Here is a 25,909-nt window from a genome sequence, read left to right as displayed (position 1 = left end):
TAGTGCCTGCACCGGGCAAGGCCTCCCTGGTACTGTGGGGAGAGGAGGACGCCCAAGGCCAGGAGGACGCCCAAGGCCGGCAGGACCAAGCCGCTGCCATTTTGGTGTGTTGCTGGGATTCTGGAAGAGTTAGGCAGTCAGTCACCCAACCCAGAGAAGGGTCTTTAGCTGAAGAACAAAGGTCACTGTTGTCATGGTCAGGACAAGGCACAGGTGGCCTCCAGCAGGACCTTCTCAGAAGACAGAGGGCCTGGCATATGCAGATTTCTTCAGAAATTATGAATCTGTGAAAGAGTTTGAGGCGGTGAAGAAGGCTGGCATCTTTCAGAGTGCAAAGTGATTTTGGAATGTAAAGAATTTCTTTGGGTTGAGTTCCCTGGAAGTTTGTCACTGAGCTGTGTTCCTGAACTATGAAGTGTGAATATTTGGGCTAAAGAATAGCTTCTCTCTTTTTTTTAAACATCCTTATTGGAGTATAATTGCTTTACAATGGTGTGTTAGTTTCTGCTTTATAACAAAGTGAATCAGCTATACATATACATATATCCCCATATCTCCTCCCTCTTGCATCTCCCTCCCACCCTCCCTATCCCACCCCTCTAGGTGGTCACAAAGCATCGAGCTGATCTCCCTGTACCATGTGGCTGCTTCCCACTAGCTATCTATTTTACATTTGGTAGTGTATATATGTCCATGCCACTCTCTCACTTCTTCCCAGCTTACCCTTCCCCCTCCCTGTGTCCTCAAGTCCATTCTCTAGTAGGTCGGCATCTTTATTCCTGTCCTGCCCCTAGGTTCTTCAGCACCATTTTTTTTTTTTTTAGATTCCATATATATGTGTTAGCATACCGTATTTGTTTTTCTCTTTCTGACTTACTTCACTCTGTATGACAGTCTCTAGGTCCATCCACCTCACTACAAATAACTCAGTTTCGTTTCTTTTTATGGCTGAGTAATATTCCATTGTATATATATGCCACATCTTCTTTATCCATTCATCTGTCGATGGACACTTAGGTTGCTTCCATGTCCTGGCTATTGTAAACAGAGCTGCAGTGAACATTGTGGTACATGACTCTTTTTGAATTATGGTTTTCGCAGGGTATATGCCCAGTAGTGGGATTGCTGGGTCGTATGGTAGTTCTATTTTTAGTTTTTTAAGGAACCTCCATACTGTTCTCCATAGTGGCTGTACCAATTTACATTCCCACCAAGAATAGCTTCTCTTGATAAATAGTTAATAAATACTGTGGAGGCGGGGGGGAAAGAAGAAAGAAAATAGAGGGCCTGGGAAGGTGAGGCAGATCCCAACAGGAAAAACGCCTGCATGAGCTGGGGGCTTGGTCCGCTTTCGCGTGTGGAAGGGTGGTGGACGGGGCCTCGTGCCTGGCATGGAGTGAGCGGCGGAGCCCCACGGAGAATGGGAGGGGTCCTGACCCCCTCCTGGAAGTAGTACCGTGGGTATGAAAGGTGTCTGCTCAGGCATCATGGGCCTGGCCATCACCTCCCTTCTCAAGCCCTTTCCTCTTGCTTTAATTTTCACTTTTAAGTTTAGATGAAATGATTTAGCTTTTTGTCAGCAGCAGCCTGTCTGGCAAAGTTCCTGTTCGAAAGATTTTTTTTTTTCACTGCATTTTTTTCCACTTTGTAACCCTCTTGTAGTTTGCTTGTACCTTCTGCTTCTTGGCATTAATGAACTGGTTCCCCCATGTTCCTCCCCCCCATCCCCCCAATCCTTTCCCTTTATTTTTCTGCTCCTGACTGGATGCTAATGGCCATTGGTGTGCTCCACCTTCTCAAAGTAAATATGTCTGGTTTTCAACTTCTAGATCCTGAAGTTGAACCTTCATGAAACTATCTCAGGCAGGTGGGGGTGGGAATTAAAAGGCTACAGGTGTTGACAAATGACCCTCAGCGATGCAAGGCTTGGAGAGCAGTGATGGGTAAGGGCAGCTACTTTGTGTGTAGGCCTGCTCAAGTGAGCGTGAATGTGTATGCGCGTGTGAGTGCGTGTGCATGCAGGTGTGTCTGCGTCTGTGCACGTGCTCACGTGTTGTTTTCGAAGCAGTGGCCTGTCCTCAGCCCTTCTGAGGCAGGCCTGCCACTTGCCGCGGGTCCCAGCTTTGGGACGGGGCGAGGCTGCCACCCCGAAGCTGACCTGATCGGGACTGATGGCTCTTTTCATGGGTTGGTTTGATGTCTCCCCTCTTTCTCTCTTTTCTCTCTCAGCACCCTCTTTGGTCTGTTAACGTAGTCCATAAAATATGTTCCCTCCGTATACAGTTAAGTTCACCTGCACATTGGTCAAGTTGCAAACTAAAGCTCGAGATGTTAATTAGAAAAGAACCCATTAGGAATTAGGTTCGTCTTATTCATTTCTCCAGAGGGAAAAACCTTAAAGAATGTTTCAGGATTTTATCTGGCGTTTGCACCTCATTTAATGAAACCTCATCCAGAAATACGGTTAACTTTTCCATTTAGAATGAAAGCTATGAGTTTCAGATACAGCAGCAAGCTTCAAACAGCAGTGCCTGACAGAGCCCTGACCCTGCGGGAAACCAAATGTAATTTCTTACCTCCCAGGGGGTGTGACCCACAGGCAATGCCCTTCTTAGTGCCACCTGCATGTGACAGAATCTAAATCAACTTTCAAAGACCATCCTGAAAGAACACTTTATGTTTAGTCTGTTGTAATTTTTAATCACATATTCTCCTTTCACTCCCTTCCAAATAGGATCGAATTTTTAACTGTCTTTAGGAAAGGAGTAAATTATTGATGACCTTGCTTAGTGCACATGATTCAAACCTGTGCATTTGCATTAAAGCTATTTTAGGAAGCAGTGGAAATAAGTTTTTTTTCTGCCTGAGGCAGGGGGTTAGAATTAAGATGTCATTTTGAAATAGGTAATGTGAAAAATCATTAACGTGTTCCCGTATTCTGCATAATGTGACCTCAACTGGTTATTCCGTCATCCTTATTGAAAAAACCCCCCAGTATTCAGTTCATTTCTTGGTACCAGCTTCTTAACCACGTCCTTTGCGAATATATGGTTGGTCTGAGCAGGATGCGTTTGTGAAGCCGCTTCTGGGAGCGGGGAAGGCTGATGGGGGCCCGGTTGATGAGTGGGCAGAGCAGAAAGGGGAGAGGTGTTCAGCCCTTTCTCCATTCCAGCCAACGGCACAGGGTGGATCGGGGGCGGGCAGGGGAGTTGAGGGCAACTTGCTCTTGCCTTTTCCTTGAAGCCTGTTCAGGTTATGCGCTACCTTTCCTGCTTCCTGCTGTGTAAAGGAGGCATGTTTATGGAGGGGGGACACTGCTGCTCTGCCAGAGCGGTTTGGGGGGGTGCAGGGGCGGCTGGAGACACAGAATGCTGTAGTCGGAGCCGAGGTTCCTTCCCTACACTTGTACGGACTATTGCTCTTCATGCTGTGATTTGCCAGGAGCCGTGTCTGCACAGCTGCAGTCACCATGACATTAAGTATAGGTCACATGGAAAACATTTGCTCTTTTTTTAAATAGATCTTTATTGGAGTATAATTGCTTCACAATACTGTGTTAGTTTCTGTTGCACAACAAAGTGAATCAGCCAGATGCATACACGTGTCCCCATATCCCCTCCCTCTTGAGGCTCCCTCCCACCCTCCCTGTCCCACCCCTCTAGGTCATCGCAAAGCACCGAACTGATGTCCCTGTGCTATGCGGCTGCTTCCCACCAGCCAACTATTTTACATTCGGTAGTGTGCATATGTCGTTGCTACTCTCACTTCGCCCCAGCTTTGCCCTCCCACCCCATGTCCTCAAGTCTGTTTTCTACGTCTACCTCTTTATTTCTGCCCTACAACTAGGTTCATCAGTACCACTATTTTTTTTTTTTAGATTCCATATATATGTGTTAGCATACAGTATTTGTTTTTCTCTTTCTGACTTACTTCACTCTGTATGACAGACTCTAGGTCCATCCACCTCACTACATATAACTCAATTTCGTGAGAACATTTACTCTTTTTTTTTTTTAAACTTTTTTATTTATTTATCTATTTATTTTATTTTTGGCTGCGTTGGGTCCTACGTTGCTGTGCGCGGGCTTTCTCTAGTTGTGGCGAGTGGGGGCTACTCTTCTTTGTGGTGCGCGGGCTTCTCATTGCGGTGGCTTCTCTTGTTGCAGAGCACGGGCTCTAGGCGCATGGGCTTCAGTAGTTGTGGCACGTGGGCTCAGTAGTTGTGGCTCGCGGGCTCTAGAGCGCAGGCTCAGTAGTTGTGGTGCACAGGCTTAGTTGCTCTGTGGCATGTGGGATCTTCCCGGACCAGGGCTTGAACCCGTGTCCCCTGCATTGGCAGGTGGATTCTTAACCACTGCACCACCAGGGAAGCCCAGAACATTTACTCTTAAAGAGAAGGGCAGGGTCAGCATTTGAATAATGTGACCACTGGCGGCTCAGAAATCATCCCAGCTCTTCTCTCGTTGACAGAATTTGGTCTTCACATCACAGAAAGGAGGAGAGGAGCACATTTCAAGTAGAAGGACGTGAAAATAGACATTTAAAAAAGATTTTTTGTGAATTTGTCAGGCTGGCTTCAACTGATCTTAGTGGCCTAATAAGCAGAAGCTTCTTTCTCATCCATGTAGAAATGAGGTGACTCTCTTCCAGGTGGTAATTCGGGGATCCAGGCTGCTTCCCTCTTGTGTCTTTGCCACACCCATTGTGGATCCCGAGTTGCCCTGCAGGGTGTCTCCATTCCAGTCTGTGTGTGTGTGTGTGTGTATGTGTGTGTGTGCGCGCACATGCGTGCACGTGTGCATGCGTCTCTCTGTCTGTCTGTATGTTACAGGCCTGGCTCGCATTTCTTCTGCTCACGTTCTGTTGGCTACAGCTCAGTCAAATGGCCACACGTCCTTACGAGGAAAGCTGGGAAATGTATTCGGCTTGTGTCTCCTGGAAATGGAGGGCAGGGATTTGGTGATGAGCTGTTAGTTTAGGCCAGTGCTTCTCAAATTTGAGCTGCATCAGAATCACCTGGAAGCTTCCTGGCCGCCCCACACCCCCACCCGTTTCTGATTCAGCAGGTCTTGGGTGGGGCCCAAGAATTTACATTTCAAACAAGCTCCCAGGTGATGTTGATACTGCTGGGCGAGGAACAGCACTTTGAATAGTCCTGGTCCAGGAGTACATTTTTGTGTCTTGATTTATCCATGCTAATCGTGGATACCAGAAGTATATCCTTATTATTGCGACTCGAGAGATAGGGAAGGAGAGGGGTAAAAAAGATAAATAGCCTTGGCCAGGACATTTGGAATGTTACAAATAATTAATGTTTCTTAGAGGAATTGGAGTTTTGGAGGGTTGAGACCTGGGTCGTCAGGTGCGCCTGTTCTGTGGGATGGGGATGAGGTGGGACCTCTGTGGCCAGGCAAAGGTGCTTTCAGCTCGGCTAGCTCTGTTGGAACGGGAAACTTTGGAGAATAAAGTACCTAAGTGGGTACAGGAGAGGTGACGCGGAGCAAGTGACAAGGGGGGACTTGCGTGAGACTCGAAGGAGAGTTTGTGAGTGCTGGACTGAACCAGGTGTGGATTTGGACACAGACAAGTGGGACTTAGATTTTGAGTCTTAGTGCCTGTAAAATGGGGAATAATGATGGCTGTCTGTTGGTTACTATGAGAATCAGTTAGGTCGGAAGTTTGTAAACTTTCTTGGTTCGTGGTGCTTAGAGGTTAAAAAAAAATCCTACAGTTTCATTTATTATGAAAGCAGTCAGCTCTTTTTTTTTTATTATTAAAGCAGTCAGCTCCAAACAACTTCATGTACATTGATGTCCTAACAACTCAGTGGCCGTTTGAAAAAATAATAAACATAAATGTTTATGTTTCTACGTTATGAGTATGTTTCTACATTAAATAACTGCAATTACTTGTTGATGGACTGTGTGTGCCTGCGGATTCTGCACAGCTTCTCTTTCAAACCTTGGGATCTTATTGGCATCGCTGCCCACTTCCTATTCCCTGTCTATGTTTCCTTGTTAACCCAGCAACTGCTGAAAACCCAGCTTTGCAAAGATACTATGTCTTTGAAAGGAATGCAGTGCAACTAGTATCGAAACTGTGAAAACTGCCTGAGTTGTTCGTATGCTTCATATCTGACCGATGTTGAGCATCACTCTGTATCCCTCAAAAGTGTGACATATTTTCCAGTGCCTCTGCAAGTTCACAGCGGTGACCCAGCTGCTTTGGTGCACGGATTGAAAAGGGTGGAATTCGGTAGTTTTTTCCCTTTCATTCATTCACTGAATAAATATTAACTGAGTATCAGCGAGGTGTCAGGCGCACTGTCCGCCTCCGAACAGCGTAGAGTCTGGGGGGAACCAGACACTGAATGGGATAATCCTGCAAATGTAGACTCCCGACGAGGCCAGGGCCATGAGGGGTGAGTTCAAAGCGAGAGCTTGTGGGAGGAAGATTTGACCTGGTCAGGAGGCGCTTTCTCAAGTTGGTGGCACCTGAGTTGTTCCTGAAGTTACCGTGCAGTAAATAGGGGAGGGAACCATGTTCTAGCCACAGGGGTGGCAAGTATATCTCAAGCTGATGAAGAACTTGCTTCCTCCCACCCCCCCAATTGCGCCGTGGTTGATTTGAGACTGGTATTGTGGCTTGTGTGTGCCACGTGTATCAGACAATGTCTGGACTCTTTCTTTAACGAGACAAACTCCAGTTGGGTGCTGATGCGAAGCCCAATTGTGGGAATAGTTTCGATGTCATGGATTGGTAACAATCTGTAGACCATCACTTCGAGTAACTGCTCCAGGTGGGGGAAACAGCATGAGCAAAGTGGTGGAAGGCAGCTGGGTGAGCCAGCATGGGTGGAGCAGAAAGTGAGAGGCTGGGAGAGTCAGCAGGGGCTGTGGTGAGCCTCTGGGTCCCAGGGGGCATGTGGGTCTCACATGAGGACAACTCGTCCTGGTGGAGAAGGGGAAGTTGTCTTGATTGCTTCCTGGTGATAGATGGTGACTATAAACAGGCCAGGTACTCGGCTACCAAGATTTGTTTGAGTGATTTAGGCAACTAGCAGTTTCCCTGTTTTCACCCTGAATGTAGACTCCAGTGGCATTACAGCCTCCCAGAGCTGAGGGAATTCTTGTCCCTTTGTGTGAAAAGTGATCCATGGAAGGGCCCGCTGGAGGGTGCCCAGGGGGCTGTGTGAGCACCTCCAGTTCCTGGATTGACCAGCTCTGGAGCTCAGGCCCCATACAGTGCCCAGGCTGTTGGCTGGAGTCTGGCCCAGCTTGCTGCTTCTGGGGTGTGAATTTCAGCTGTTCCTGTGAAGTCACATGGAGCCTGTTACCAGAGTCTGTGTCCCAGTGCTTCCCTCTTCTTTACCATTCTGAGGCTAACGTATGAATGGGCATTGCACCGAGCCCAGAATGGGCCTGGCCCTTGCCCCAGGGGCCATGACAAGTTCTGCTTTGACTTAAGAACTGGGTGCTCTCTGCCTACACGTGGATGACTTGTGTGGGGCCTGGCAGGGACGTTTAGCTTCCAGCATCCTGGGCTGGGAGCCTTGATGTCAGTTTAAGGATTATGTTCTTTTTCTTCTTTGCTTGGAGAGAAAACTGATGCACTGTGGTTTCTCCACACAGGTACTTTGTGCTGGATTTTGAGGCTGGTATCCTGCAGTATTTTGTGAACGAGCAAAGCAAACACCAGAAGCCTCGAGGGGCCCTGTCTCTGTCCGGCGCCATCGTGTCCCTGAGTGACGAAGCGCCCCATATGCTGGTCGTGTACTCTTCCAACGGGGAGATGTACAAACTGAGAGGTACGTTCTTCTCCCGGGAACTTTTCAGACGGGCCTCCTGGGTTCACAGTTACCATGGTGATGGCTCTCTTGTTTTTTGATTTTTTTAAAAAATCACTTTTAACTATTTGCCGGGTTTGCGGACTCTGGTGACAGATGCTGCTTTTCCTACCCCTGGGATGGGGAGAGGAGCTGACATTAGGAAGTGTTTGTCCTAATTAACTGAGCAATTAAGGACGAAGGAAAGGTGAGTGATCGCAAACCTGGCTGAGCCTTAGGACTTGGACAGATTTTTCATATTAGCTCAGTATATATTTTCTTGGACCGTATACCGTGAATCTTTCCTCCATTGCCCGTGGGGCTGTGATCTGAGGACAGGTCAAGCCTTTTAAGGGTCATGGTGTCCTCTGCTCAGAGTTTCTCTAGAACCAGCTCTTAGTAAAGGCCCCTTCACTTGTACTTTATTTAACCCATTGTGGCCCTAGAGCCTGGTGAAAAGCCAACTGGTGTTATGTCCTGTGGTCCACTTGCTCCCCTTCTCTTTGCTTCTTGAAAGCTGAGGTCTGCTAAGCATTCTCGTCAGGTCTCGGGGGAGCCCAGCATTTGGCCGGAACTGTAGGTCTTGTCGCCCCCGAGGCATATCCACCTCGCAGGTTTTCTGATGGGCCAGACTTGTCTGCAGCGATGTGATTTGATTGCTAGATCATTCTTCCAGCATTCTGTCATGGGCACATTGCCGGAAAAATTGTCAGTCTTTTTCTAACAAGATAACAAAACCAAACCCCAAATGCACATGTTTGCACGCGTGTGCATGTACACACACACCAGAGTCAGTGTTATTAAGGTCTGAGGAAAGTAGTGTGTATTAAGTGTTCAGGGGTGGTAATTCTGCCTCTTATATGACACTTTTCTTTGCCCAAGGAAGGGCCACGTACAAAGAAGAGTCCCCTCGTTATCTCTCCTTGACGCCAGGGGCTGACAGTGGTGCGTCAGCCTCCGCAAAGCCAGACTGAGGGCCTCGATTCCCCAGCTCAGAGCTCAGTGTTTGCTGACCTTCCTCCAAGCTTTGCTACCCAGAGGTGGGCTAAGCTGAGGTTCCTTTATGTTTTATTTTTCGGCCACGCTGTGCAGCTTGTGGGATCTTAGTTCCCCAACCAGGGATTGAACCTGGGCCTCTGGCTTTGGAAATGTAGAGTCCTAACCACTGGACCACCAGGGAATTTCCTGAGGTTCTTTTATTATCAATATACAAGTCATATCTCAGGATCTATAAAACAATCCACAAACCTATGATATAAAAATGTCTATAGTTGAAGAAAGTTTTTTGTTTTTTGGGAACTGTGAGAAGATTCATGTTCTCTTTGGAGATTCATACAGTGTGTGTCCCAGATTTATATGGTTCTTGGTTTCTCTTTGCTCTTTATTGCTTAATAAATTGTCAGAGCAGAAACAATAGCAGGTGAAAAACTTAATGCCCCACCGCCTCCTGTGGTTTCGTTTTCTTTTTTATTGAATTTTTGAACTTTATTTATTTTTTTATACAGCAGGTTCTTATTAGTTATCCATTTTGTACATATTAGTGTATACATGTCAGTCCCAATTGCCCAATTCATCACACCACCCTCATGCCCCCCCGCCGCTTTCTCCCCTTGGTGTCCATACGTTTGTTCTCTACACCTGTGTCTCTATTTCTGCCTTGCAAACCCGTTCACCTGTGCCATTTTTCAAGGTTCCACATATATGCGTTAATATACGATATTTGTTTTTCTCTTTCTGACTTACTTCACTCTATATGACAGTCTCTACAAATGACCCAATTTCTTTCCTTTTTGTGGCTGAGTAATATTCCATGTACATTCCATGTACCACATCTTCTTTATCCATTCGTCTGCCTATGGTCATTCAGGTTGCTTCCATGTCCTGGCTATTGTAAATAGTGCTGCAATGAACATTGGGGTGCATGTGTCTTTTTGAATTACGGTTTTCTCAGGGTATATGCCCAGTAGTGGGATTGCTGGGTCATATGGTAATTCTATTTTTAGTTTTTTAAGGAACCTCCATACTGTGTTCCATAGTGGCTGTATCAATTTACATTCCCACCAACAGTGCAAGAGGGTTCCCTTTTCTCCACACCCTCTCCAGCATTTGTTGTCTGTAGATTTTCTGATGATGCCCATTCTAACTGGTGTGAGGTAATACCTCACTGTAGTTTTGATTTGCGTTTCTCTAATAATTAGTGATGTTGAGCAGCTTTTCATGTGCTTCTTGGCCATCTGTATGTCTTCTTTGGAGAAATGTCTATTTAGGTCTTCTGCCCATTTTTGGATTGGGTTGTTTGTTATTTTAATATTGAGCTGCGTGAGCTGTTTATATATTTTGGAGATTAATCCTTTGTCCGTTGATTTGTTTGCAAATATTTTCTCCCATTCTGAGGGTTGTCTTTTCGTCTTGTTTGTAGTTTGCTCTGCTGTGCAAAAGCTTTTAAGTTTCATTAGGTCCCATTTGTTTATTTTTGTTTTTATTTCCATTACTCTAGGAGGTGAATCAAAAAAGATCTTGCTCTGGTTTTTGTCAAAGAGTGTTCTTCCTATGTTTTCTTCTAAGAGTTTAATAGTGTCCAGTCTTATATTTAGGTCTCTAATCCATTTTGAGTTTATTTTTGTGTATGGTGTTAGGGAGTGTTCTAATTTCATTCTTTTACGTGTAGCTGTCCAGTATTCCTAGCACCACTTACTGAAGAGAATATCTTTTCTCCATTGTATACCCTTGCCTCCTTTGTCATAGATTAGTTGACCATAGGTGCATGGGTTTATCTCTGGGCTTTCTATCCTGTTCCATTGATATGTATTTCTGTTTTTGTGCCAGTACCATATTGTCTTGATTACTGTAGCTTTGTAGTATAGTTTGAAGTCAGGGCATCTGATTCCTCCAGCTCCATTTTTTTTTTGCTCAAGACTGCTTTGGCTATTCGGAGTCTTTTGTGTCTCCATACAAATTTTAAGATTTTTTTGTTCTAGTTCTGTAAAGAATGCCATTGGTAATTTGATAGGGATTGCATTGAATCTTTAGATTGCTTTGGGTAGTATAGTCATTTTCACAATATTGATTCTTCCAATCCAAGAACATGGTATATCTCTCCATCTGTTGGTATCATCTTTAATTTCTTTCATCAGTGTCTTATAGTTTTCTGCATACAGGTCTTTTGTCTCCCTAGGTAAGTTTATTCCTAGGTTTTTTTTTTTTTTAATAAATTTATTTATTTATGGCTGTGTTGGGTCTTCGTTTCTGTGCGAGGGCTTTCTCTAGTTGCGGCAAGCGGGGGCCACTCTTCATTGCGGTGCGCGGGCCTCTCACTATCGCGGCCTCTCTTGTTTCGGAGCACAGGCTGCAGACGCGCAGGCTCAGTAGTTGTGGCACATGGGCCTAGTTGCTCCGCGGCATGTGGGATCTTCCCAGACCAGGGCTCGAACCCGTGTCCCCTGCATTGGCAGGCAGATTCTCAACCACTGCGCCGCCAGGGAAGCCCTATTCCTAGGTATTTTATTCTTTTTGTTGCTATGGTAAATGGGAGTGTTTCCTTAATTTCTCTTTCAGAGTTTTCATCATTAGCATATAGGAATGCAAGAGATTTCTGTGCATTAATTTTGTATCCTGCAACTTTACCAAATTCATTGATTAGCTCTAGTAGTTTTCTGGTGGCATCTTTAGGATTCTCTATGTATAGTATCATGTCATCTGCAAACAGTGACAGTTTTACTTCCTCTTTTCCAATTTGTATTCCTTTTATTTCTTTTTCTTCTCTGATTGCCATGGCTAGGACTTCGAAAACTATGTGGAATAAGAGTGACTAGAGTGGACATCCTTGTCTTGTTCCTGATCTTAGAGGAAATGCTTTCAGTTTTTCACCATTGAGAATGATGTTTGCTGTGGGTTTGTCATATATGGCCTTTATTATGCTGAGGTAGGTTTCCTCTATGCCCACTTTCTGGAGAGTTTTTATCATAAATGGGTGTTGAATTTTGTCAAAAGCTTTTTCTGCATCTATTGAGATGATCATATGGTTTTTATTCTTTAGTTTGTTAATATGGTGTATCACATTGATTGATTTGCATATATTGAAGAATCCTTGCATCCCTGGGATAAATCCCACTTGATCATGGTGTATAATCCTTTTAATGTGTTGTTGGATTCTGTTTGCTAGTATTTTGTTGAGGATTTTTGCATCTATATTCATGAGTGATATTGGTCTGTAATTTTCTTTTTTTGTACTATCTTTGGTTTTGGTATCAGGGTGATGGTGGCCTCATAGAATGAGTTTGGGAGTGTTCCTTCCTCTGCAATTTTTTGGAAGAGTTTGAGAAGGATGGGTGTTAGGTCTTCTCTAAATGTTTGATAGAATTCACCTGTGAAGCCATCTGGTCCTGGACTTTTGTTTGTTGGAAGATTTTTAGTCAGTTTGAATTTCATTACTTGTGATTGGTCTGTTCATATTTTCTATTTCTTCCTGGTTCAGTCTTGGAAGGTTATACCTTATACCTTTCTAAGAATTTGTCCATTTCTTCCAGGTTGTCCATTTTATTGGCATAGAGTTGCTTGTAGTAGTCTCTTAGGATGCTTTGTATTTCTGTGGTGTCTGTTGTAACTTCTCATTTTTCATTTCTAATTTTATTGATTTGAGTCCTCTCCCTCTTTTTCTTGATGAGTCTGGCTAATGGTGTATCAATTTTGTTTATCTTCTCAAAGAACCAGCTTTTAGTTTTATTGATCTTTGCTATTGTTTCCTTTGTTTCTATTTCATTTATTTCTGCTCTGATCTTTATGATTTCTTTCCTTCTACTAACTTTGGGTTTTGTTTGTTCTTCTTTCTCTAGTTCCTTTAGGTGTAAGGTTAGTTTGTTCATTTGAGATTTTTCTTGTTTCTTGAGGTAGGCTTGTATTGCTATAAACCCACCTGTGATTTCTAAAGTGACACGAACCCGTACAAAAGAACAGCCCAACCAATTAACCATTTGAGCCATCTCATTTTGCCTTTTAGTTGTTATTCTCTGGGTTATTAAACCTGAAGTTTTTTTTTAAGGGTTGTTTTAATAGCAAACATAAAAGTTTTATTATCTGCGTGAACTAATCACAAGGGCTAAATTTAGCTTAAACTTACCCACTACAGCAAAGGCAGGACACATTTCTGCCTCTTTCTGGCTGGTCCTTGGTCCATCCCAAAGAATCTGGGCATTGGTTTTCTCATTTTACATCTCACTACATGTAGAGATGAATCTTGATATTAATAGATGCACAGCTTTGGGAATGTTTTTGGTGCAGAGCCTTTGGGTACTGCCGCAAACCAGCAATTCTTCATGTTCCTAAGGGAAATGGCTCTAGGTTCTGCAGAATCCTTTTATTCTTTGGAAGTAGGGTTCACCTAGTCTTATGCTGGTCTGCACTTCCAGATTTCTTCACCAGAAGTTCAAGCTGAAGTTGGGTTTTATTGACAGATGACAGGCTCATTTTTGTAAACGATACAAATTTCTAGGGGAATCATTTTGTTTTCTGCATAGTCAACATTTATGCAGTGAATATTCTGTTAAAATATTTATGCAGTGAGTTATGCAATTAAATTAACTTGGATTTTATTAGAACCTGTTATGTATCCATGATCTTTTAAGAAAATAATTTTATATATTTGAGAGATTGGGGTGTAGATGGAAGATTGTGACTATGCAAGTGACTGGTACTGTAATGTCTCTTTGGGGGACATTTGAGGGTCTGTAAGTCAACATTTTGTACCTTGTTCTGTTCAGTCATAATAAGAACCCTTGAGAACACATATTAAAATGGTAATTCAACTGAACGCTAATTTTGTAAAGGCTGATAACTCCACATTACAACTCCAATAGATAACAAAGGGGCCTCAAACACTGTACTTTGATCCTCCTTTTAGCCTCATCGCCTCATATGGTAGAGGCATTAAAAATAAGCATGTTTTCTCTTCCCTGCTGCTTTTTAAAGAAGTAGAAATGACTTTTTCAGAAGAGTTTAAAAAATTGGCCAAATTGTTCTCATAACAGACATTTCAGAATAAGTTAAGTTTTTAACATGGTTTAAGAGGGAATTTTTTTGTCACTTTTTCAGGGAAACCTTCATTAAGCACCTGTCATAGGACTATATTAGGTGCCCCCACTGTGTACTACACAGTAGGGCAAAGTGTTTTAACAAAGCATATTTGCAGCCACTTAGATAATGCCCCACCGAAAAGGAAATTCCACCTCTAACCCCCTTCTAATGACAAGAAACTTACTTTATTCAGTTTTGTTCTGTTTGAGGTTTCTGAGTTGGTATTTATAAGTTGAAAAGAGAGATTTAAAAAAATGTGTTGGGGCAATAAAAATGCTACAATGTGGATGAACCTGAAAAGCATTAAGTAAAAGAAGGCAACCACATACTGCATGGGAGCATTCATATGGAATGTCTAGAATAGGCAAATCTATGAGACAGAAAGCAGATTAGTGGTTGCCTAGGGATGGGAAAGGGGGTGGGGAGAGAGAAATCTGATGGGTAGAGGATTCTTTGGGGCATACTGAAAATATTCTAAACCAAGATTATGGTCATGGTTGTACTATTCTGTAAATATACTAGAAATCACTTAATATTAAAAACAGGTGAATTTTATGTATGTAAATTCTATCTCAAAGCTGTTAAAAAATCTGTTAGAAATTTAAAAAAAGAGAAAGAATATAAGTGTATTGATTACTTTTGGAGAAATTGATCTGTATGTGTTCAAGTGATTCCATCCAGGAAGATGGAATTCTGAAAATCCCTTTAAGTTTCTCAAAACATTTTAGATTTCTTAAAAAAAAAAAAAAAAAAAAAGACTTTTGATTGAGATTTGGTGTCGTCAGATTTTTGGCATGAGTACCATCTGCATTTGCCTTTCGCTCCTTCATTCCCAGGCCCCCAACCCCTCAAGGTGTGTGTAGAAATGGGTTGGATGTGTTTTGGCTCAATTGCTCCAAGCCTTTCTTTCTCTATTTTAGCTGCTGATGCAAAAGAGAAACAGTTCTGGGTGACTCAGCTTCGAGCTTGTGCCAAATACCACATGGAGATGAATTCTAAGGTAAGTCACTGCGGGGTGGGTTGGAGGGGGGGGGGGCGTTGCATCTGCTGGGATCAGCCTTCAGCCCAGTGATTGGCTTCTTGGGGGAAGCTGTTTTCCATAGTATCTTTAAAGTTCTCCACCATAGAGGAATTCATACTTGTCCTGTGACATTTACATTTAAAGCCAAGAGGAAGGTGGGAGGATTTGCTTGTAGGTAGAGTGAAGGGGCATGCAGACACTTTGTTGGAACTGATTCTGGAAAGACACTTCTGTGTCTTTCTGTGTTGTCCATTTAGGCAGCTGGTAACTGGTCTACAGAGAAGCTTGAGCAGATGGTGTCACTGTGGCGGCGGCAGAGGAGTCAGATTTACTGTTCACGAAGACTCGTTGTTGTCACAGACCCTTAAATAAAACGAGACCCCAGCTCGACGAAGCGCTCTGTAAGGTGCTTCTGCATCTAAGTGTGTCGGAATGTTCTCAGGTAGTTTGGCATCCATGTATGAATTAGCTTCTCCTCAGGATTCAGTCTGAGATCTTGGTACAGATGCGCAGGGGATAGGAGATAGGAGGTAGGCATTTTCATGGATTATTTGGAGGATCTCCTATCCTTAAATACAGGAAATAAATAAGTCAGACAGAGAAAGCCAAATACTATTTGTTATCGCTTATATGTGGAATCTAAAAAAATAATACAAATGAATGCATATACAGAATGGAAACAAACTCACAGACATAGAAAACAAGCTTGTGGTTGCCAAAGCGGATGGTGGGGGAGGGATAAATTAGTCGTATGGGGTTAACAGATACAAACTACTATACGTAAAATAGATAAGCAATAAGGATTTGCTGTGTAGCACAGGGAATTACAGTCAATGTCTTGTATTTTAATAATCTATAATGGAATATAATCTGAAAAAAACCCACAACAGAATCACTTCGCTGTACACCTGAAACGAACACAATATTGTAAACCAACTGTACTTCAATTAAAAAATTGTATAGGAAATAATTGACCAATGAATTTATTCAGGGCAATAAATATTTGTTAAAATTAACGAATTAACGTTCAGAGGGCTACCCCTTTTATGTCATTAGTTCAAATTTAGTTACGATATCCATTTGCATTCTTTTTCTGTATTCCATGTATCTGATAGGAAGACCCACACTTCAGACTTCTTAGGCTTCCATTTACTGTAACCTGTCTGCTGTCTTGCTCAGGGAGGACATGGAAATGTCTTGCTAGTTATACCTTCCTGTTCTGCTTCCAAATACAATCTGAAATGATTTCTTCACAATGATTTTGTTTATTTTTTTCTTTCTGGAGACATCTTCTCTCCTTGACTTGCTTACGACAGTTGCACTCACTGTAATGCCCCTCTTGACTTGCTCCAAATGTGGTCTTTAATCAAAGGTAGGGCCCCACTTCTTTTTTTAAAAATTTATTTTATTGAAGTCTAGTTGATTTACAGTGTTGTGGTAATTTGTCCTGTACAGCAAAGTGACTCAGTTATACATATGTATACATTCTTTTTCATATTCTTTTCCATGATGGTTTATCCCAGGATATTGGATATAGTTCCCTGTGCTCTGCAGTAGGACCTTGTTGTTTATCCATTCTGTGTATATCAGTTTGCATCTGCTAATCCCAAACTCCCAGTCCATCCCTCCTCCCCCACCCCCTCCCCCTTGGCAACCACAAGTCTGTTCTCTGTGTCTCTGAGTCTGTTTCTGTTTTATAGATAAGTTCATTTATGTCGTATTTTAGATTCCACATATAAGTGATATCATATGGTATTTGTCTTTCTTTTTCAGATTTACTTCATTTAGTATGATCATCTCTAGGTCCATCCATGTTGCTGCACATGGCATTGTTTCATTCTTTTTTATGGCTGAGTAGTATTCCATTGTATATATGTACCACATCTTCTTTATCCATTCATCTGTTGATGGACACTTAGATTGCTTCCATGTCTTGGCTATTGTGAAAAGTGCTGCTATGAACATAGGGGTGCACGTGTCTTTTTGAATTATAGTTTTGTCTGGATATATGGGTAGGGCCCCACTTCTAAAGCTTTTTTCCCTCTGGCCTGCTTTATTTTCCAGGAATTATAGTAGGAGTTCTGGACATTACATCAGTATTTTATAAACACCTAGGCAGGGCAGTATAAAATTATTTTCTTTTTATATGTATTGTTTTACTTTTTATAAAAGAGAACAGAAGGGGATCAAATAAAAAGGACATATCTTCACCTATTGCCATAGGTGCTCATTGGAGATGACTGCTCTTTGGTACATCAGCCTAGTAAATTCAGGCATGTGTTAGTGTGTATGTGTATGTATCTGTAGCTGTACATTTGTTTTTTACACAAATGGATCATATCATGCACACTGTTCTATCTTTTGGTTTTTTTACACTTATTAATGTATCTTGGAGATTTTTCCCTGTTGGACATCTGGATCTACTCCACTCCTGTTAGGATGGCCAGATACTGTTCTAAGGGGTGGATGTCAGTGCTTTATTTGAGTCCTTCACTGACAGACACTGACCATTTGATTGTGGTTGTTATACATGATGCTATAATAAACATCTTCGGACACACATCTTCTGGTACCTCTAGGTGTGTATATATATGAATCTATACCAGCGGAAGTACTGGGTTATAGAATAGAACATGGAAGGTGGATTCGCTTGTGGGGTTGACTCGTATACTAAGTTCACTAAGTCTCTTCTACTTCTAAGTCTGCTTCTGCTAAGTCTCTTCAGATGCTGATTGGGCGTTAGTACCTTCTCCCCTGCCTTTCAGCCCCTAAAGGATGAACGTGTGATAGGAGGGGATGATTATCACTGCCTCTGGAGGTTGTCTCCAGCCAACCCCATGATGGGGAGAGAGGGGGTGGGGTTCAAACTCTGGGGGGGCACCTAGGGCTCCCTTTCGGCTCAGCTGCCTCTTTTCTGACTGGCGCCCCCATCCCCACCACAAACATACTCCTGTTGCAAGTTCACTGCTGACAGCTTGTGAAGGCATTTTTTTTCCTGTAATGGAAGTAGCATTGTTTTTAAAAAATTGCGAATATTACCTGTATGCAATGCAAAACATTCAGAAGATAGGACAGTGTAAAGAAGGAAAAAAATCACCCCAAATCCCAGCCCCAGACCTAATCTCTGATGATACTATTTGAGTGTGCATCCTTATCTGTGTAGAGAAATATCAACAGAAAGAGGTCATGTGACCCCATGTGGGGTCCATCCTTCCAGTCTTTTCCATACAAGCATGGGGGTGTGTGGACTATTTCTGGGAATCAGAAGGCTTGTCTGTTGTGGGGAGGTATGGGTGGGGAATTCTATCAGGCTGTATGTTATGCCTTGTGTGAAGAATAAGGAGATGTGTAGCTGCTGTTTAATTGGTTCTCCCAGGAAACTCGGTTTCTGATGACTAATGACTACAGCTTTCCTGACTGTCTGCCGCCCTGGGGTGTGAGCCAGAGGGCTTTGCACAGGTGCTTAGCTGTCTTGGCTGCACGACATCACAGCAGGGAAGCACCTGCCACCGGGACTAACCCAGTGGCATCTGTGGAATCTGGAACCACGTGGTTGTGAGGGACTTCAGGTGTCATCCAGTCCTGACCCCACTGCATCCCACCATCCTCACAGAAGTGCGTACCAGAATATTTATGGTAATAATGAAAAAATGTGGGCTGATTCTCTCAAAACAATCCCTGGTTTTATTCACCTAGAGGGGGCATTGCTGGTACCTCACTGAGTGAATGCTAAGAATTTGGGGAGTCATCGAACAAATGACATCGAATACCTCTCTTTTATGACTAAACAAATTTGAGGCCCCTCAGAACAGTTTGGAATAGCTCAGAAGTAATGGAATGATTAAATAGTGGGAAGGGATCCCAAACTCCCTCTGTTCAATGTGTCTAAAAACAGTAGCTATAAGGAATAGGACAAGAGGTAGGTCCTAAAACCGTGTGGTCCAGTATGGAGGCCTTGGGGCACGTGAGGCTGTCCAAACTGACATTATTTGAAATTAAATTTGAAATTCAGTTTCTCGGTCATGCTTAGCCACATTTCAGGCGCTCAGGGGCTATGCTTGGCTGATGCCTGCCATACTGGACAGCACAGGGTTAGAACATCTTCCATCATCACAGAAGGTTCTGTTGGCAAGTGCTGATAAAGCTTCCATTACGGCTTCATGGTTTCTAAGGAGGGACTTGCCGGTGTCCGGTTTAATCTCCTCTTGCGCCATGGACAGTGTTTTGCTTTCTTTAAATCCGGAAAGGTTGACTGGTGCTTCCCACCCCTCTGTCCTTGCTTCTGGGCTTCCCCTGCATCCTTCCGGTGAGGAGTTCTGGTCTGTGCCACAGCCTTGGCGTTGAATATCCTGCTCCCTCTCACTTCTCCCGTGGCCTCATCTGTGCAACAGGGTCCCTGACCTTACTTGTCTGACGTTAGGAACTGGTGTTCTCATGTGGTCAGATTCCACTGCATGCTTACTGCACTGCAGCTGTTTGCCAAGAAAACGCGTTTGAGGTGTTTTTTTTAAACTTTTATTTGCATTTTTTTTTTTGCAGAATTTACTCTCAGGCCATAAGTTTTTGTTTCTTCAGAGTCTTCTGGGGTATCTTTTTCTTCTGTGCAACCTCCTTTCCTGGTTTAGGGACAATCTGCTCTTTTTCAGTGAAGATCATCTCAGTGTGGTCGGGAGAGCTCATGCACAGGTTGATCGGACCATGGGCTCTGCTAAGTCCTGAGCCGCATTTTTGGGAGCTGTATTCACCTGAACGTGCTCACTGATCAGGGAATCTACATCTAGGCCCTAAAGTTCAGCATCACTCTCTGCATTTTTGAGCACGTGCAGTAAAAATTCAGCACTCTTTTGGGGCCATCGACTGTGCGTCCAGCCCCACTGTTTGGCCTGAGCGCACCTACTAACTTCACCACTGGAATGATGGAATGGCACCCATCGCTTCTGTAAAGGGACATCCTTCAGATAACTCGGTAGCTTTTTGGATATGCATACCTTTTATGGCCTGGGCAGTTTCACGAGTGTTCTTAGAATGAACACAAAGATTTGAACCTCTTGTTTTGCATGATTTTGTGAGGTTTTCTGGGTCAAGTGAAGAGCAAACCATTTTCAGAGGTCACCTCAAGGCTGCTTACTGGAAAAGCTAGTTCGAGCTTCTGTGAGGCGCAGAGGAGCGAGGGCAGGCTGCCGTGGCGCTGCTCCCTGGCTCACACAGCCTTTGCTAGCACCCGCTTCCTAAGACAAAGTCCAGAGCTTTACCTTGGCGACGGCTGCCCCTTACATGCCAGGTCCGGTTTCTCCAGCTTCACTCTCGGGTACCCAGTGTTCCAGACACACGGCTCCCCAGGCACACTGTGTACTTTTCCTGCGTTTGTGCTGTTTGCTGGGCTAGGAGTGCCTTTCCCTCTCCGTCCTTCCTGGGGTGAATACCCATGTGGTCTTCAAGGCTCATAGAGTTCTGTGATGCCTTCCTGACCTGCCTGCTCAGAGTGGATCTGCTGTCCCCTGTGCTCCCGTTTATACCAGGACACACCCGTAGGACAGCACTTTTCATGGTGTGTGTGCGCGTGTGCGCACACGTGTCAGCCCTCAAGGCTGTGTCCTTCCACCCAGGACTGTGGGGAAATCATAGCTGTCTCCTCCATACCTGCCACTGTCGTGACAAGTCACGATGGATATAAAGCATTTGAAGCAATAAATGTCAGCCCTGCTTCCTCTTCCTCACTCCTTCCTGTGTGTGTTAGTAACAGTAGTATTAGTAGTGGTAGTGGTGCTGGATTTGGGTTCCCTAAACGATACCCAAGTTATCATATTTTAATTTTCATTGAATACTATTGTATTTTATATTAGATCAAGTACTTGAGGATTCTTTCTATGTAGAGAGAGCTCTGAGCTTCCTGCAGCCAGAAGTCAATCAGGAGTAATGTCAAACAAAATGTATCCTGACTTTTTTTTTTTTTTAATTGAAGAAAATAGCAATCAAAAGGAACACATTTTGGGGAAAGGAAATAATAATAAATGGCCTCTATCAACACATTTCTACGTGGCAGATACTAAGAGAGGTGCTTTTCTTGGATGATCTTAGGTGTGTCTCACAACAGCCCTACGAGGCAGGTACAACTATGACTGCGTTTTTTGTTTGTTTGTTTTTTTAACATCTTTATTGGAGTATAATTGATGACTGCGTTTTATAGGTGAGGATGGAAAGGATAAGTAATATGCCTGCCCATGCCCGCATAGCTAGCAAGGGCTGCCATCTCTTTAAAAAGATTTGAGATATAATTCACATACCATAGAATTTACCCTTTAAAAGTGTACAATTCAGTGGTTTTTAGTGTATTCACAAGGTTGTGCAACTGTCAGTGCTGTCTCGTCCCAGAATCTTCGATCACCCTCTAAAGAAACCCCTCCTGTGCCCATCAGCAGTCCCTGCTCATCCCTCACCCACCTCCTCTCCCAACCCCTGCCAACCCCAAACCACTGTCTCTGAGAAGTTACCTATTCTGGACATTTCATGTAAATGGAATCATTAAGTATGTGGTCTTTTGTGTCTGGCTGATTTCACTTAGCATAATGTTTCCAAGTTTCCTCCATGTTGTAGCATGAATCAGTACCTCATTCTTTCTTATGGCTGGATAATCCCATTGTATGGATATGCCACTTTTTTTTTTTTTTGCCTTGGCTGTGCGGCATCTTAGTTCCCCGACCAGGGATCGAACCCTTGCCTCCTGCAGTGGAAGCACGGAGTCCTAACCACTGGACTGCCAGGGAAGTCCCCATGATATGCCACATTTTTTTTATCCATTCATCAGTTGATAGATATTCGGCTTACTTTCACTTTTTTGTTATTGTGAATGATGCTGCTATGAACATTTGTGCACAAGTTTTTGTGTGAATGTATTTTCTCATTTCTTTCGGGTATATACCTAGGAGTGGAATTGCTGGGTCACGTGGTAACTCTGTTTAACTTTTGGAGGAGCTGCTCTTTTCCAAAGCAGCTGCGCCATTTTACATGCTCAGTGAATGAGGGTTCCAGTTTTCCTACATCTTTGTCAACACTTGATCTTGTCAGTTTTTGATTATAACCATCCTAGTGGGTATGAAGTTGTATCTCATTGTGGTTTCGACTTGCATTTCCCTAGTGACTAATGATTTGGGGCATCTCTTCATGTTCTTATTGGCCATTCATGTGTCTTCTTTGGAAAAATGTCTACTTCAATCCTTTGTCATTATTTATTTATTTATTTTTAATTGTTGAATTGTGAGAGCTCTTGATATATTCTGGGTACTAGACACTTATCAGATACATGGTTTACAGATATTTTCTCCCATTCTGTGGCTTGTCTCTTCACTTTTCTCATCTTTTTTGACATAAGCAAAAATTGTGAGGACAAATGGGACATCTGGTATAATGGAGTGGGGATTGGAGTCCAAGGACCTGGTTTCTGGCTGTGCCTGGACCACTCACAGCAACTAACTAGTCTTGTTGTCTAGAGTAACTTAATCTCTCTTAACCTCTGTAAATGGGGCAAAATAATTGGCATCAACCATACAGGATGGTTTTTAGGGTGAAATGACATTAAGTACTTCACAAACATCAGTTCTTTTTATAGCATGAACTCTTCCAGCTCTGCCAGAACATCTGTGTTGACAGGTAACTTGGTCGTAGAGCTGGGTTCCACCTGAAGATGGATCACTCAGGACTAGAGGCTAAGAACCGCCTCCAAAACCTGACTGTAATGACTCTTTCCCCGACAAGGTTGGCTAGACTGCCCAAAGGATTATATTCCCCATGCATCAGAAAGTTCGAGAATAATCCCGACTGAACCAGTTTGGCGGTTTTCATATTGTGTGGTCTTGTGGCCAGTAGTTCCAGTCTCACTTTCTGAGGCTGTGGGGTGGCCCGGCCACCTGGTTCACAACCCGTCCTCTAGTGCCACTTGGGACGAGTTACCCTCTGAGCCTCAGTGCCCCATCTGTGAAAGGGGGATGACAGTTATCGATGCAAAGATCGAACTGTGGGTTGTGGTGAGGTTTCCGTGAGTTAACGTCTGTCATGCTCTTACTGTAGAGCCAGATGCTGAGTTAGTTTCCATAAGGGGTGCTGGGCTGGCAGGAGGACCCTGCCAAGTTGGGCCTCATGAGGTCATCTCCCTGGGAAAAGGCCAGGACCAGACTGCCCAAGACTGTATGCACGGCTTGCGACACGGGGTATTTCTGATAAATGAGTCTCTAAGATAATCAGAAGAGAAATTTTTTTTTCTGGGTGCACCACACAGCTTGCAGGATCTTAGTTCCCCAACCAGAGATTGAACCCGGGTCCACGGCAGTGAAAGTGCCGAGTCCTATCCACTGGATCGCCAGGGAGTTCCCAGAAGAGAAATTTTTTACCTGTTTAAATAGCCAACATTAAAATAGATGGAAAGTTTAAGGGGAAAAAAGGGTGGAGAAGGTGTACCATTGTGGAACCAGTCAACCAGTCAAAACAAACAACAAACAGAGCAAATAGAGATACACAACACACACAGTCTTTGGAAGGAAACATAAGGGCCTTGTAACAGTGGTTGCCCCTGGGAGGGAAGGGGGAAACTGGGGATTTAGAGTTGAAAGAAAGTAGGGGTTTAGGTGTACCCTTTGATACTTTTTGAAATTTTCATGTTGTGCATTGACATATACACATATAGTAGTTACTCAAATGGTTAACATTTAACTTTGTAAAATTTTTCCTTTTTAAAAAGCATCGCTGAGGCTGATTGGCAAAGTGCTGTGCTCTCTCAGGCTACTGTCAAGTTGGCCCTTTATCTGCAGACAGAAGCTCTTCCCCAGTCACTGATTAGCCTGCTTCTCTTTATATTCTCTCCTTGAAGGTCTTAAAACCAAATGTCCTTAAAGATATTCAGTAATTCCAGATTCCTGCCAATTCAGATGAGGCTTCTAGTCTTGTTTCTCAGAATTGATTTTACTTGATACGGTTTGGGGTGTTTAAAGTTTAATGCTCTTTGGGGGAAGTGCTCCTTCCCCCGCCCCCACCCCGATTTGAATCGAACAGTGATGAAGTGTGAACGTGGCTCCCTCTTCTTCGGCTGAAGCCTTCGGTGCTGGGGCGATTGACTGAGGAGCAGGGAGCCTGCATCTGGGTGTGGGGTTCTGTGAGCAGAGCTTCTCCACTGGAGGTTGAAGGGGGTTTGTGCTGCCCACCTGAGAACATTTTTAGAAATTGCCTGTGTCTCAAAAAAATTCAGCTCATCCTTCTTACTGTACAATATACTAGCCTGATTTAATATTTTAAATGTGTTTTATTTCTTTACCCAAATCGTTGGGTAAAAACCAAGATATTTGGGACTTCCCTGGTGGCGCAGTGGTTGAGAATCTGCCTGCCAATGCAGCAGACACGGGTTCGAGCCCTGGTCTGGGAACATCCCACATGCCACGGAGCAACTAAGCCCGTGCGCCACAACTACTGAGCCTGTGCTCTAGAGCCTGCGAGCCACAACTACTGAGCCTGTGTGCCACAACTACTTAAGCCCACGTGCCTAGAGCCCATGCTCCACAATAAGAGAAGCCACCGCAGTGAGAAGCCCGCGCACCGCAACGAAGAGTAGCCCCCGCTTGCCGCAACTAGAGAAAGCCCGCGCGGCAACGAAGACCCAACGCAGCCAAAAATAAATAAATAAATTAATTAATTAAAAAAAAAAAAAAAGCAAGCTGTTCATCTCCCACTGAGGCCCTCAGGTAAAAAGTGCCCCAGGTTGAGAAGCAGAGCATCACAGGGTCCTGTCTGTGTTCCTAAGTGGCAAGTCTTTGCGGGAATCTCATGCGATGGGTTTGAGCTTCCTAAACACTCCCAGTAAGTAAAGCTGGACAAGCCTATCGGAGGATTTACTCTTCTTGGCTCCATCTTCCTGTTTTCTGTTGTTGGGCAATTTTACTTTCATGTTATATTGAGTGCATTGCCATTTTTCTTGTAGAATTTTTCACAGATAATTACCTTTTGGGTACTTAAAACTAAGTGTAAAACATCACCCTCTGAAACACACCATCAAATTAAGTAAATAAAACACAATTTAAAAACAGTCTTTATTAAAACGATAGTTTGGGGAGTTTTTATTGCCTTAATAAAGTGCAACAATTTTGCATACATTCTCGAGCATAGTTTTAAAATTAGGCTGCCTGCCTTGCCCAAAAGGGAAGTATTAGTGCTACCAAGGAGGATGATCTTAGGCCAAGGGGACCTTCAGATTTTTTAAATTTTTAAGGAAAAAGTAAGGGTACAGTTTTGATTCAGTTGAACTCATTTATTCCACCTTTTATCTGTATATATATACGGCTTTGTTCTAGAATAAGTAGTTGAGTTGCTGTTTCTGTCTAGAAGTTCGGTGGATGGTTTTATATTGTGAGGCCTCTTTGAGAAGTTTTGATTGGAGGCAGGATAAACAAGTCTTGGTCTGAGGACATTTCCTACACTTCATCGTAGGCAAGTATGAATGAACACACTAAGGACAGGAGAATCCAGGCATACAGTTGGGATCAGCTGTTCACGGTCTGGTCATGGTTTTGCTGACATTGGGAGAGAAGTTTAGAAGGAGGCCAACCTGGAAAGAGTATTCAACAAACCCTGAGTGTGCTTGGGTGCCATGACATTCTGGCTCCGGGGACATGATGATTCCATGGAGAGTGGCTACATGGAGCTTACACATTTTCGGGGAAGACAGTCAACAGATAGGTACTGTCAGGTAGCCATAAGTTCTAGAAGAAATAACAAGGTCAGAGACTAGAAAACAATTGAAGATTTTAAGGTATTCCTACTCAGAAATATATCCCATGTATGCTGCATTCTTTAAAAATGTCAATATCTTGAAAGATCAAGAAGGCTGTGGAAATATTCCAGATTAAATGAGCCTAGAGACATGACAACTCAATACAATACCTGACCTTAAACTGGATTTGAGTCTGTATTGACAAAATTAGATAATGGATCGTGGTTTAGATAAAGGTAGCTGA

At 43.5% G+C, this 25,909-nt stretch overlaps 1 protein-coding gene across 4 annotated transcripts in view; it reads left to right on the top strand.

Moving 5' to 3' along the window:
- The window catches only part of OSBPL10 (oxysterol binding protein like 10), a 381,826-nt gene that overhangs the window by 164,954 nt on the left and 190,963 nt on the right, over window positions 1–25,909 (top strand). For all 4 annotated transcript variants that reach the window (XM_082411849.1, XM_082411847.1, XM_082411846.1 and 1 more), the window contains 2 exons: window positions 7,632–7,807; window positions 14,815–14,894. In XM_082411849.1, the coding sequence (XP_082267975.1) occupies window positions 7,762–7,807; window positions 14,815–14,894 (126 nt within the window). In that variant the 5' untranslated portion in view covers window positions 7,632–7,761. The remainder of the gene's footprint in view (window positions 1–7,631; window positions 7,808–14,814; window positions 14,895–25,909) is intronic.

The sequence above is a fragment of the Balaenoptera physalus genome (assembly GCF_965194825.1).
Source record: "Balaenoptera physalus genome assembly, chromosome: 11".
Classification (NCBI taxonomy): domain Eukaryota; kingdom Metazoa; phylum Chordata; class Mammalia; order Artiodactyla; family Balaenopteridae; genus Balaenoptera; species Balaenoptera physalus.
The sequence above is the reverse complement of the archived record's forward strand: the minus strand, read 5'-3'. Positions and strand labels throughout refer to the sequence as shown.